The sequence below is a fragment of the Stylophora pistillata genome, chromosome 3 (genome assembly GCF_964205215.1).
Source record: "Stylophora pistillata chromosome 3, jaStyPist1.2, whole genome shotgun sequence".
NCBI lineage: Eukaryota > Metazoa > Cnidaria > Anthozoa > Scleractinia > Pocilloporidae > Stylophora > Stylophora pistillata.
Genome location: NC_142521.1, coordinates 21,414,604 through 21,429,220, shown reverse-complemented (window position 1 = coordinate 21,429,220; position 14,617 = coordinate 21,414,604). Strand labels below are relative to the sequence as shown.

General features: G+C 38.1%; 1 protein-coding gene across 1 annotated transcript; it reads left to right on the top strand.

Annotated features, from left to right (window-relative positions):
* The first annotated feature begins 4,249 nt into the window (after window positions 1-4,249).
* On the top strand, window positions 4,250-12,679 carry LOC111332622 (pinopsin). Its single transcript, XM_022937994.2, has 3 exons — window positions 4,250-4,565; window positions 9,722-10,459; window positions 10,875-12,679. Exons 2-3 carry the CDS (start codon window positions 9,789-9,791, stop codon window positions 11,368-11,370), a joined length of 1,167 nt encoding a protein of 388 aa, XP_022793729.2. The 5' UTR covers window positions 4,250-4,565; window positions 9,722-9,788; the 3' UTR covers window positions 11,371-12,679.
* The last annotated feature ends 1,938 nt before the right edge of the window (window positions 12,680-14,617 follow it).

The following is a 14,617-nucleotide window of genomic DNA, read 5'->3' as shown; positions in this document are numbered from 1 at the left end:
CTGTTAGGCCATATTTCCATACGTATCATACTCCAAGCATGCTAAGTCTCTATATTTTGTCAGGCCGTCTTTTACTTGAAAATAAAGTGACCTTAACCCGGCCTGAACTGTTAAGCTAAGAATAAAACGATCGTTAAAAGATGATTGACGTTTGACCTTTGAATAGGCTGAATAGCTCTCGCAAATACCCATCACTACGCGAGCATGACCATGCATACATAGGCTTACGTGCCGCAGTGAGCACCGTTCACTGAGGTGACCTGTGATCCTCCAGAGATCTTAAGTACTTTACAACTGAACAGATGAAACTATCCAACAAAGAGGGAATCAACAGTCAGAAGAGCTGGATGACAAAAAATTATTGTTGCTGTTTTAATGAAATATTCCACACGAGACAATGAGATGACGCCATTTTGGACGTGAGAGTATTAGGACTGGACCGAGTTTCCATCCCTCCCCCTATTCAAGCGTAAATGTTTGTGTCCTTATCAGTTATTAAAAGAGTAGCGATAAGAAGTCTCAGGAGAATTTTACGATGGCGCTTTGTTCCTTTGGAGGGGTAAATGATCAGTGCGGTGCTTTGTCATGGGCTGTGCACGAAACAAGAATGACTGCTTTGTTGTCTCGCGATAAGGACATGACTGCTTGGTTAAAACATAAGTACAAGAGGTCATGTGTGTCCGGCCGAGGTGAAGACCAGGTGATACCAAAGCTACAAGTACAGATAATAAAAAATATAAGAAAGGGCTCATAGACGCGCGTAAATGTAGTAGATGGCTTTTCAAGTGCCACTCTCGATAAGAGCGGTCCTCTCAACTTTCCGTCCAAAAAAATTTTTCCTTAATTTTTTTCCCTATGAAGAGAGTTTAGGACACATGTTTCGAAAATAGTTTGGTTGTTTTCCAGTTCTCTTTTGTATGAAGATTTAAACTTTCGCGAATTCTCTGCCAAGGGAAGATTAGCCAAGGTGTTGCAAAAGCAAAAATTCAGTCAACTACTGTCATTGTGCTAGTTTTTCGACATTGAAATTATAGGTAATGCTAATTCTAAGCCTTCGTATTATGAACCTCTTCTACAATTAGCAAATTCCTGTGATTACCGCAAGTGATTGTCAACAAACCCGCGTTACTCAAAACTCAGTGAAGGTTGCGTGACTCCTCGACTTGGTCCAGTCCTTTTACTCTCACATCTAATATGGTGGGCTAGTCGATATGATAACAATCGCATCTCGAGGTGTTGAGTGGCATGTTTCACATAAACTGTAACACAAAATATTTGTTATCCAGCTCTTCTAACTGTGGATTTCTTATTTACTGTCGGATGATTTGATTTATCAAGCTCTAACGTATCAGGGAAATCGGATGGATCACAAGTCACCTGGACGCTACTCACTACAACTTGTATATATCATCCTGCTCTTTTACTGATGCCATCATGCGTATTTACAAGAGCTAGCAAAGCTATCAAAAGTTTAACCATAGATCTTCTGTTAACGGTCATTTTCGTTACGTTCACTTCACAATGCATCAACAAATGGGTCCGACAAACTGTAGAGACTTTGCATGTTTGTGAGTATAGTATGTATGGAAATATGACCTGAAAAATATAAATCAGAGGAACTACAAGCATTTCTAAACAAAAAGATTGTCATATCTAGGTGAGGACATCATCATTTGTGCTCTATGATGGGTACTAAGTTTTCAAAGACAAAAAGTTACCTTTATTTGCTAAACCCGGGTGTATGTAATCCTAATCAGAGGCCTTAAAGCATTTTTAAGCTATAAGTCGAGGTATTTCTAGATAATGACACTGGATTGGCTTAAATGTTTCATTTTCACTCACCAAATACAAAATAAAGGCCTTATGTCAAGAATTTAGTCAGTTTATAGCATGAATTATGCTCAAAACTCCATTTTGCTTGGCCTTAAAGGGGCATGGAGAGTTTGTGCCAAAAATCTAACAAACCTTAATAAGCCAAATTTTTCTCAACTGATCTAGATAAATAAGTCACTAAAGTACATACTGGATTTGGTATGAAAGTTATGTAAGAAGGCAGGTGAGTGTTATAGGTTTTTGAAAAATGGCAATTTTGGGTAATGATTTTGACCTCAAATTTGACCTAACTTTAGCCCCAGGCCCCGCTCTGTCTAATCACTTGAGAACAAAGTTATATTTATGAAGTAAAAGCTCCACTATAGTAGAGTTCATGGTCAAATTTGTTTGATAGCACAGTTTATCAATGGAGTTTTATAGCACTTTCAAAATGCCAACTAGAAAGATGAATTTTTGGTGCTCCACAGGCCACAAATGGAACCCTCCCTGAAACTCCAGAACAAACAGTCAGAGAAGTGAACAAAGCGGCTTTTGAAATATCTTATCACACTCAACTTTTGTGCCAAGTTTCAGCCGAATCGGTTGACCACCACTTCTGGTCCCCGGAACACTTATTTGCATTTTCATGGTTATTTTCCAGGAGAATGTTATTTTCTTAATCTCAGCCAATGTAATGCCTTGTAAACGGCATAATTTCGACAGTGTCCGGTTCGTGTTCATTTTCTAATCAATGCTTCGTAGACTGTATACTATCAGTTTCACAATTAACCTATTTTTTTTTCACATAAATCTGTCTGCAGACGTCTATTTATACCAGTTACCATGGGTGAGTAAGTGTTTTTACGATTTTTTCTTCAAAATTTTGAATTAGAAAAACAACTTTTCTTAGCAATGCCGCTTAATTAATTTCAGAGAAAATTTTGCGGGTAATATCAGTCTCTAAATTGTATACATCACGTGCTTCAAGTCGCGGGTTTATAAATATTTGTTTTTGTACTATTTGTTTTGGAAGTGCTCATGCATGACGCACCGCAATACTACAATATTTAAGCGTTAATTTCACTGGCTGCACAACACACTGAGTATAAAATTTTCCAGTGTGGTGTCCACACCTTAAAAAAAAAGAACTAAGAGAAAGTGCAACTTAAAACCTCTGAAGTTCCTTAAATGGCCAACGCCTCGTCAAAGAAGATTATTTTCTACCCGTTCAATTGTAATAAGACATTAAACAGACTTAATGGTCTCATTATTTTATACATTCGAGCATGACTTTCCATCCATTGTTTCAGAATAGACTTAAGTCAGCATCTGCAACTTTTAATAGTTTAAAATTTTTTTTTCCTACGTTTAATTGGTGCATGGAATAATTTGCTAAAAGAAATCGGTGAGGCCGATAATTTGAACACTTTTAAGAATAGATTCAAATTATCATCTTTTGAGGGCTTTACGTGAACATTAAGTTACCTGAAGGTTATCATTGTTATTTTATAAAGTCTTCTTCGTATCAAAACAAAAATATCAGTGTTAAACACGCCTCCAAAATGCTTCTTTGATCGACTCCTTTGATTAATTTATTGGCTCAGAGATACTGTTGAGGCGCTTTATTTTGTTAAGGACGGGGTCATTTAGCTCTAATGTTAGATATTGCAATGTCAACAACGAACCGAAGCGCCTGTCGGAGGCCGAACCCGTATGAAACGCGGTGTATTATTTTTTTTTCTCTCTCTTTTTGTGTCGGTAACAATAAGTTCACAGTTCTTACCTATTTAATTTGTACTCAGCGCATTTCGTGCACACCTGTCTTTTTTTCCAAATCCGTTTACGTCATTATCTCTTTTTCCCCTGATTCCATGTTAGCAAGGGCTTAGCGGTATACATTGGTTTAAGATAGGGTAGCCAGAACCGGCCTGATATATTACCGCACCTAATATCAGCAGCGCTTTAAGTACGGTTATTTATTTATCTATTTATCTATTTCCAGATATACTGAATTTTCCCTCGAATTTAAACAAAATAACCTGCTCGAGCCCCAAACAACACTGGTGAAGAACCAACTTTTTTTTAACTTGCAACAATAGTCACCTGGTTCATTCTTTTTTGGTGGTAGTTTGTGATATTGCCTCTCTTTACATTTCCCTTTCAGTTATTATAATAATCTAAACAAGTTCTGATGCTGAATATTTCTTATCTGCTGAAGTCATCGTTAACTGCAATGAAATGGAACCTAACCTAATGTAGATAGACATAACTAGCGAAGAATGTTAAGTGGGTTGGTTGTTTTTCGGAAAGGCGTCTTCATCGCCGATATAGTAAATGAGAATGTTTGTTTTACAAAAATAGAACTGACTCAGTGGAAGAGAGGCAAACTTATACCTTCGGACAGTATTCGACCATCGCCCCTCTCTGTGAAATAATGCATCTGGGACCTAGTTAGCTCTCCAATGTTCGTTTAAGAGGGTCCTTTTTCCTATATTGTTCTATGGGAAGTTTGTCAGAAAAGTTTATCATGAAAACTTTTTTTTTAAAAAAAAAAAAAAAAAAAACCCGCGACTTAAAAAGCGCAATTTCAAAGATACAACTTAAAAGGTGCAACCCGCGACTGGAAAGGTGCCACCAGCGATACGCGACCATTTGTCAAACTCGCTTGTGCAGTGCTGAGTGAAGTGTTATTTTTCATTTGTCAAATCGTCTTTTTCACAAAAACCAGGGAACAAGAGATATGCGACGCTAAGGTAAATATACATCTTGAATACGGTTTATTTAAGACTGTTTTGAAAACATGTCACGAGAGAAAACCTGTTTAAGGGTCGAAAAAAGAACGGAAAAATAGTTAACGATCATTCACTGAGCGTGCGTTGGATATAGCGAACGAGAGGCGTAGCGCCGAATGAGCTATGACCAATCTCGTATCCAACAAACGCGAATGGAATGACTGCTTTACTGGAGTTTCTACATACTAAATTCGTTTGATAATCATAATGTCTTGCTGTGTGGTAGCGAACGGAAAAAACCAATATTATGGCCACTTGATCAAACTTCAAAGCTGAGCTTTTGTAATTAAAGGTCAAGGTGTGGCGTACAAAGTTCAACACAAAATTTGCAAGTCATCGTTAGATTTTTGATGAAGTCGGCTGTTCTTTCTGTTTTAGCGACGTAACACGTTTTCTTTACCATAAAACGTTAATGTCAAGTGCAAAAATTTTAAGTGAAACTTCAAAGATAAGTATTGTTCAATGGTGTTATATTGTTCTTATTGTTCTTCTACTTTTGTTATGAAGATCGCATCGACTAGTATTTGCTTTACTGCCTTCCAATTCACAGGAGAAGTTTTTGCTTCCAGGAAAAAGTAACTTCAGCCTTGAAAAACTTTTGAGTGAATAATTTTCCATTTAAAGTGATCCAGTATATATCAACAGAAGTCTCCATTTTGTGCGAATGTATGCTCGGATAGTTGTCCGCGGACATTATTTGTTCGGAGATGCGTACAGAACTCGAGGAAAACTGTGAGCTTCGGGAAATAAATAGTGTCCATGGACATTTCTGCACCAAGTGGAGGCTATTATGTTCATTATCCTTCAAACATTTTTGCAACGGGTGGGAGTACAAAATTTTAAAGAACTAATTCGTGTGAGATGTTCAGTTTTCAGAGTTCTCTGGTACGATTTTATAAAAAAGAAACATTTCCTTTATTTTGTCACAACTACAAAACTCTCTCTTATCCTGAATTAAATTGCAAAGAAAGACTTACCGTAGTGGATGTAGCGCCGAGTTTAATAATAATAATCTAATTTCGGCAAGCCTGAGTAGAGTAACAACAATGATACAAAACAAATCGAAAGTGGTCTGTACTCTTAGCGACGACGACCTTCGTCAATGCAGTGGTCAAATTTTGTTGAAGACTTAGTCGGCTGCACCCCGTGAGTACACAAAATTTTGACCACTGTGCAAGTGATGAAGAATATCGTTGTCAATAAGAGTACAAACCACGTTGAACCACTGTCAATTTGTGAACACCCATGCCGATGAATGAATCGATGAAAAAGTCAACATTCTGAAAGTTTACTGACAAAGCTTTATACTCTCTGGCTTGGCCGAACCTCAAACGTTTTCGCGTGGATGGGCGAAACTCACAGGGGCAGCGAGCGAAGAAAGCGGTCAATGACCGGTTGGATCGATTTAGCAAAATGTACCGTTTGGTTTTCTCGCAGACGTGTAAAAAGATTTCAGGCAAGAATTCAGTTCTCTATTTGTCGTCTCTTCAAAGCTGTTTTGAGTTCGTCCCCTTTAGACTATTGAGCCGCTGTGCTCAGTGAAACAATTAACGCAACTTTCGCTGGTCACACATGTTATCCCAATTTGTAAACAAATCTTATTACCCGTTTACCAAGTAAAAACTGATATATTTACATATCGAAATTTATTGCCTTTACTGGTGATTGCATTTTTTATCGAAGTTCTGTTATTTTTTCACCTGTAAGGTCTCAAGCAAAACTATTTTTTCCCATTACTTCACCGCTCGCTCACAGACATTTTCCCTTGAATTCGCTGACGAATTCATCGACCACTGATATTTGTCGGAGCCAGGTGATATATGAGCTTGATAACAAGCTCATTAACTTGCTCCTTTCAGCCAACCAGGAGGCTAGAAACTCAATAACCGTGCTCCAGTTTTTAATAACCTTGGATATTTCCAGTTTTAGTTAGGGAATAATCGGTCGAGAGATGCATTTAGACCAATCGAGTGGAAACAAAAAATGTTTGACAGATTCATGATGAGAGCTGATAATAACCAGAGCTGAGTGAACCAATCAGAACATTAAAAATGCAATATCTGGAGTTTGAAATGAATAATTATCAACTATTCACCATGATGGAGGTGGTTAGTTGGTAAATAAACCCCTTCGGGCGGCTGGTATGTCGGCTGATAATGTCCGCGGCTGAGAGATTGTCCGAAAAATGAATAATTGGCCGAGAAGCGAAGCTTCGAGGGCAAATTTGAAATTTTGAGGATATTATCAGCCGACATACCAGCAAGCCAGAACGGGGTTTATTTATTTTATAACCCTCCCATTAATTTTCACATCGCAATTAAACTGCGCGTAAACACAGTAAAAAAGCCAGTGGTGATCTGATGGCGAATGCGCGTGATTGACGCAAGCAAGCAAAAAAAAAACAAACAAAAACAAAAAAACCAGTTTGGTTTCCATCCATGTAAATAGGAGAACGGAAAAGTTGAAACTCTTATTTTGACTATGTTTCTTTTTCACGGGAAAAAATCGGAGGAAAAATATCTACGCGGACGGGGGTTATTGCGTGATAACTGTCCTGTGATTTTGCACCACGTGACGTAAAGTAACCAATAATATCGCACCAAATTTAATGGATGGGTTAGAATGGTGGATATTTACCCATTAGAGTGCGCGTTCAATGCTATCCACTGTTTTAGTGCATCTCAATACCATTAATCACCTTAGTGGCTATAGAAAGGCCCAGACACACCAGTACTAGGCTAACAAAATTTGTTTGGCTTCACCAAAATCTCGACAAAATTTGTCTCCGCCAGAAAAAAACGTTTGTTAACCACAAAGTGTCAGTCATATGGATTTAGAGCCTAATCTGGGAGGCATAAAAATCGTATTCTGATTTTCCTGAGTACCGATCGTCTTGCAGCATTCCGAGGTAGGTGTCGTCCCTCTTCATATTTGTGGGCTTTTGCCTGAAAGACTAGCATTTAAGAAACCTGATCAAATTTTGTTTATTGACGTTTTCTTTGAATCATGACTTGTAAATCGAAAAGTCTATTAGATTTCACGCCTGGCAAATATTTATCTTGCTCCGAGACAGGACGACGGAGCCTCTGAAGGTTGGTTAAGGCTTCATAAAATTTGGCAGGAAAAAAAGTTAACCATGTGTATGGTGATCACGTTCGACTGATCGATTCAGAAAGTAACGAGAAACGATTAAGTTCTTCCTTTGACAAATTTGGCACAGATAGAAATAGTCTAAATGGGATCAACTGACGACTTTCAAATGGCTAAAATATTAACTGCCAGCGATTAAAATGCGAGATTTAGATCGTTAACCTTCGTGTATTCTTTCAAAATTTCATTTTCAAGTGCAAAAACGAAGTCAAATATACCGTATTTACTCGAATAAGCGCCGCGGCGCTTATTTAAGTTTTCGCGCCATAAGTGCGGCGCTTATTCAAGGAGGGCGCTTATTTAAAAATTGTACTAGACAAATTTAATTTTTCTATATCTTTATTCAACGGTACACTTTCTATCTGTCAATTTTCCTATGGACTGATGCTAAACTGATAGTAAATCTAGAATTACGAGAGAAATTCATGCGGTGAAAAAACCCCGAGCGTTTCATGATAACCCGAGCAGAGAAATACAGTCACTTTGAACTAAAGAACATCACAGTTAAATAATATAAATTGCCGATGCTGTGTTAAAATTGTTTTATAGTGTTTTTCCTGGTTATACGGAATTCCTCGAATAAGCGCCGCATCGGGGGTGCGGCCCTTATTCGAGGGCGGTGCTTATTAACTTTTTTTGTCCCAGATGCAGCGCTTATTCGAGGGCGGCACTTATTCGAGTAAATACGGTATGCTACATATGAACGATCGGCTATCATGTACGCAAAACACATTAATGTTCAGGTCCTGATTCATTCAGACAACTTAAGGACGCCTATAACTTCCTTTAGTTAGTTACTCTTCTTTATAAAGGCCTTCTGTTTGTATACACACCATCTTTCGTTTTGGTTTACTTTTTTAAAAAATTTGGGTGGCACTCAATTTTTCCCTTCCGCCCACAAACCTAAAATTTCTTATTTTAATTTAATAATAATAATAATGGTCTTTATTAAAAGCAATAATGCATCAACCATGTCATTATTTACAAAGAATGAAATATAAAACAGATTTAGATAGAAAATACAACTAACTATTAATGGCAGACAATGCTAAAAAGACATCTACTTACAAAAGTGGATTTTAAAACGTGAAGTACGAACTCTAGGTAATATATAATCATGGCCCCTGCTGCGTAATTGCCTAGTACGTCTCGGCGGTAAAAGATCAAAGATCATCAAGTGCAGTGATATTTGAAGTGATCTTGATCCATAGTTTGCTATCTCTGGTGGCTAAAATATCACAAATACTATATTTCTTCAAACAATATCCAGACTTAAAAGCCCTAGCAAACAGTTTGTCTATTCTCTTAAGTTATTTATCATAATAACAGCAACCCCACACCTCGATAGCCTATGTGAAGACTGAAATAATTAGGCTTTGGAAGAGCTGATCTAATTGCTCCTTAGGGTAGCCATAAAATCTACATACTCTTAAAATATACATACGACTGCTGGCCTTACCAAGCACGTGATCAATATGTGAGTCCCAGTTCACAGAGTCATCCTCAAAAGTAACACCAAGCAGCTTGAGCTTGGTTTTACGCTCCACAATAGCGAGAGGAGCTGGTAGAACTTTCAGGCTACCACTTTTTAGTAACACTTCCCATGTTTTATTCAAATTGAGTGTCATTTGATTCTTTTCAGCCCACTCCATTATAGAAATAACTTCAGACTCGGCTATGTTGCCATCCTCAGCGCGAACAGGGATGCTGACTGTGATATCATCCGCAAATTTAACCAATAGGCTAGAGAGACTAAATGGCTCTCTATCATTTATCTTCAGAGAATATTGGACCTAGCACCGTCCCCCGGGGGACACCCCTGGTTATATCTATAGACTCTGTAGTGATGTTATCTACCGCAACCCGTTGCTTTCTATTACTAATGAAACTGATGAGCCAGTTTAGTATATATGGATTGATATCCACATTCCTAAACTTACTAACTAAAAATCTGTGATTTAATACAGGTCCTTGATAAAATAACATCACATGAGTCAGAAGGTCACAGCATAAGAATACAAAGTTCAGAGAAAGATGAATGCCTTCAACCTTTCAACTCAGGCTCCAAGCGCAACGCAGATGATTCTCGCCGGTCAAGAACCCCAGATCCGTCCAAATGCTACAGGTGTCATCGTATATATCGTCGTCATGGCTGTCATCTTAGCAGTCGGTTTTGTTGGCAACTTGCTGACTATAGTAGCCTTAAGTTGCCATGAGCACCGAAGCAAGAGTATCACCCCATTCATGATGAACCTCGCGATCGCTGACATTATCATTATTGTCTTTGGATATCCAGTGGTGGTCGCTGCAAACTTTACTTCCTCCGGACTCAACGTGCGTAACAGTCGGATCCAGTGCAATTGGTCGGGATTTATCAATGGCTCTGTTGGAATTGCTTCCATTGCCAACCTGACTGTGATGAGTCTGGTGATGTATTCTGTCATAAACAAGGTCAGCAACAATTCAAAAATCTCCAGATGCAAGGTAATATTCATCATTATACTCACATGGGTGTACGGAGTGATGGCTATGGTCCCGCCGTTAGTGGGTTGGAACGAGTTCGTCCCAGGCGCCTCTGGTATCAGCTGCTGTCCTAACTGGTCACCTGAAACGAAAGCTGGAGTGGCGTACAATGTGTTGCTGGTTTTCGTTGGCTTTGTTCTTCCACTAACCGTCATTATGTGTGCTTATCACAGAATATACAGGTCAGGAAACAAATTTTTTTTACAAAGGGCAATTATTATACTCAACCAATACTCCTTGTTACAGATTCGATATGATCAAAATGCAGAACGTGGACTTAATTTCACGGAACACGGAGGTTCTTGGTTAAACAAAATGACCTGATTCCATATTTAATAACATGGATTTCCACGACGGAAATTAAATTTCAAAGAAGGTTTCACAAGTGGTCAGCCGTAATCATGAATTATTTAACAAATCCTATAGTTATCAAGGTTGATCCGTTTTTCTTGATACAAAACAAATCAAATAATAGAAAAAAAAAAAAGATAAAAGAAACGAAAAGCATTGCCTGGAAAGTAGGTCACTAAGTCGCGTGGGGCTAACTTCTAGGAAAGTTACAGAGATATACTTCCAACAGGATCCTTTACTTTGCAGGTATATCTGTGCACAGAAACCAACTCATGGAAGTGCTTCGATTCAAGCCATTCGAAGAAAATCCGAAATCAAAGTCATACGCATGACTGCCATGTCAATTGCAGCCTTTGTCTTGAGCTGGTCTCCGTACGCTATCGTCAGTATCATGGCCACCGCCCGGGGTACTAATGTACTGACACCTGAAGCGGCAGAGGTCCCGGATCTACTTGCTAAGGCCTGGGTTATCTACAATCCCGTTGTATACACAGCAATGAACGTTAGATTCCGTAAGACCCTGATGCGTATCGTTCCAATTCGCTGCATCCTCCTCAAGGATAAGAATCCATTGGGGAAAAAAATGTCGTCCACAATGAAATCACGCCCCACACATGCGTGCACAATACCGGATCCGCCAAGGGATAGAGCCCAAAGTGTGGTGTATTCAGGGGGTACCTTCAGTGATGATGACAACTCATTAAAAACTTCTCACAACAGACAATGGCCGGTTCCAGTTTGAATCAGAGCTGAAGGCGCCAGATTTTAGTTTGATTCATTGGATATTGCATTGCTCACACACATATTTTACTTTTATTAGCCAGCATAAGTCATTTATAATTCTTACCAGTTCTCGATGGTAAGGACTAAGACAAGTGAGGCTCTAGGGACGAGAACTTCTTAAGATGTTGAAAGCATGCTGGCAAATCTTTTGCATTAAATAGTCACGTGTTGAGGCGTCCACCGCTCGAGCTGAACGCCCGCAAGTGATTGTGGGAGCGTGACCTCATAGAACGAGATTGTTAGTTGCTTATTACAAGACGCTCTTTGCGCATTGTTTTTAGGTTGAGTTGGAATTTGCAGTGATGGTGCCCAGCTTAATTTGTGATTCTACAATTGATATCTTAGTTAGAAAAATAACTTTTCATCTTGAAAATACGCTTGGTAGTAAACTGTGATAGAAAAAAGAGAAACGTAAACACGGTTTTCATATTGTATTGTGTGCAGCCTTATGCCTTTGATCATCTTGTGATACCAATGCTATGCTTTATCGAGCTTTTTCTTATGACATTTTGGTGTAAGGTATATACATGTAACTGCGACATTCCTTCTCAGGTTTATGAGGACAGTTAGACAGTTAATACTCCACTAACTGTTCTTCAACGCAACACTGATACGTTGTAAAATATATAATTTTTTTTCTGTGTAATACTAACTTGCGATTTGGCAGTCAAAAGGGCCGATTCTGAGGTCAACAACCAGTTATATTTTATCCTTAGTTGGTCTAGACTGGAATAATGCTTTTAGGCCCCCCCCCCCCCCAAAAAAAAAAAAAACAAACATTTGCAAAACTGTTTACTATCTCCTGTAACACATCTGAACATTGAGGCATCTAAAGATGAATGTGTTTTTGTAGGTGTAGCAGAAGGTGTGCCCAACACTTTCCACGAAAAAAGAGAAACCTTACTAACAGAATATTTTTTTACCATGATGCAGGTTTAAAATCATTTACGAAAAGCAAATTTCCTAAAGAATATATCTAAATGAGAAAATTTTACTCTTAAATTGAATTAAAAAAATATCATTCTTTCTTGGGTCAGTCGCAATACGTAAATGGGGGATTAAGAGTTTCTGGCTTCAAACATAGTATCCTTATTAAAGATGAAATGCAAAAAACGATTGGATGTAAAAAATAATTAATTTTCAACGTTTCCTCCCGTCACACTTTGTGATAATCGTCGCTCTTGTAATAAAATTGTTGCAACTTTAATACCTTTTTTATAAGTTCAACTTTACTTACAAATGAAAACCATTAAATTATCTTTCATTTTGGTTGGAGTTTTACAAATTGTGGCAAATAAAAGTAAGCTCGCTCAATTGGCCGACAGATTGTTTTGCCCAACAGTTTTTAATGTTTGCGCTTTAAAAAGCGCAAACATCAATGTTTTTGAGTCAATTACAAGACTCCATACCAGAACGGCTGAATCATATGGCGAGGTACCTTATTAAAAAATTCATAATGTAACGATGTGGAGATAATTGAATAAAGTTAAGGGAACTTATGGAAATTATATATTTAAACAGTGGAATTAACGATCTTGCTGAAAGAAAATCGTCGCGCTTTCTCAGGCTTGAGAAAAACGTTTTAAGTCTAGTGTTTGTTTCCTTACTCGAAACTGGTCAGCTCAGACGACCACCACAAACCGTATAATACTATCCAAACTTTAATGATTATTCGATCTAAGAGAAATAAATTTGTAATTCGAAATCAGAAAACGCAAATTTAGTGTTAATCTCATGGCAAAATTCAAGAAAACATGACTGGAAACTTACTTCTGTGGCGGGTCGTAAAAACAGGTTTCTCACTTCAGGTTAGCAGATTCGGGTAAGCGAACAGATATAAAAACCGACTTCTCTCTCTTACTGATTCTTCTGAAAAACTGATTTAAATCACGACAAGCTAACACTTTAAATCATTGTGAGGAATTTATGTCAATCACGAGTTGTGTTAATTAAATTATATCTGTCATCATAGGCAACGCCTATTTACTAAACGAAACAGTGTTACCAATGTTATGCTTTTACACAGGCTTTATTTTGAAATTCATGAAATTGTTTTGCGCATAGGTTTAAACATGTAACTTCGACGTTTCCTATAGGTTCTGTAAGGATAGTTAGACAGTTTTAGGCAAATACACAACGTGATTGGTTTCGTACTTCCTTCCACGCAGGAAGTCTGTGTACGAGTCTTATCCGTGAGTCCTCATTGGTCCCCTTGGAAGGTTCTCTTTGCATAAAAGTGACTCTGCTCGGTCAAAATTAGGACTTGCATCAGAAGGGCGAACGACTGAACATCTAAGTGAGACTTGTTTAAGTCCTACAAATTGAGTTTGTTTACAATATCTATCATAAACCCTCCAGCTGTTTTCTTTGTAAGTTAAGGTTTCATTGCTTGTTTTCATGTTAATCAACGATTCGCTTATCGTTTTAAAAGCTTTTTAACACTCGAACGAATCGAACAGTTAATCTTGACAGAGAGCCTCAATTATCGTTTACAGACCATGTTCATTTTGATATTTCGGTGCCTCTTTATCTTAGAGGCCAAAATCTGGCTTCTAAGATAATAAGTAATACAGCTTGAGTGTGTTTACAAACGTATCATTTGCCATCCGTTTACTCATGACTTAAGTGATACAGCTTGAGTATGTTTATAAACATGTATCATTTACCATCCGCCTATTCATGACTTTTGCCTCATAAAAATGACATGGGATTTTCTGTTTTGGTCTGGCTTGATTTATCAGGCTTGCCGTGAAACAAAAGAGAGTTTAACTTGTGTCAAAATGGTGGCGGTCGAAGTTGTTCATTTGTAACTAAACTCTTGTCTCACAAATGGAATACACGCCCTCTAAAAAGAAAGTAGTCATTTAGCATACGAATCAAATAACAGGAGATAACCGCATTGTAATATCGCCACAAGGTTATCTAACGTCGAAGGCTCTTGACAACTGAGGAAGGTTCGGTCTTTATGCCGTCAATGGATGGCACATGTGATTGGTCAAACTAGAGTATCAGTAAATTGAAGTCAATCAGAAACGAAACAGACCCGAACAGTGATATAGATCATTATAATTGAGTTTCCGGATATGAGTTGAATGCAAAGGAGTTTCGGAGGCACAGTGTTATAATTCAGCGTGTCTGAATATTTTCGACCTTTCTCAACGAAGTGCAAGTTGGGTAAATGATTTTCGTTTGATAAACCCGACGAT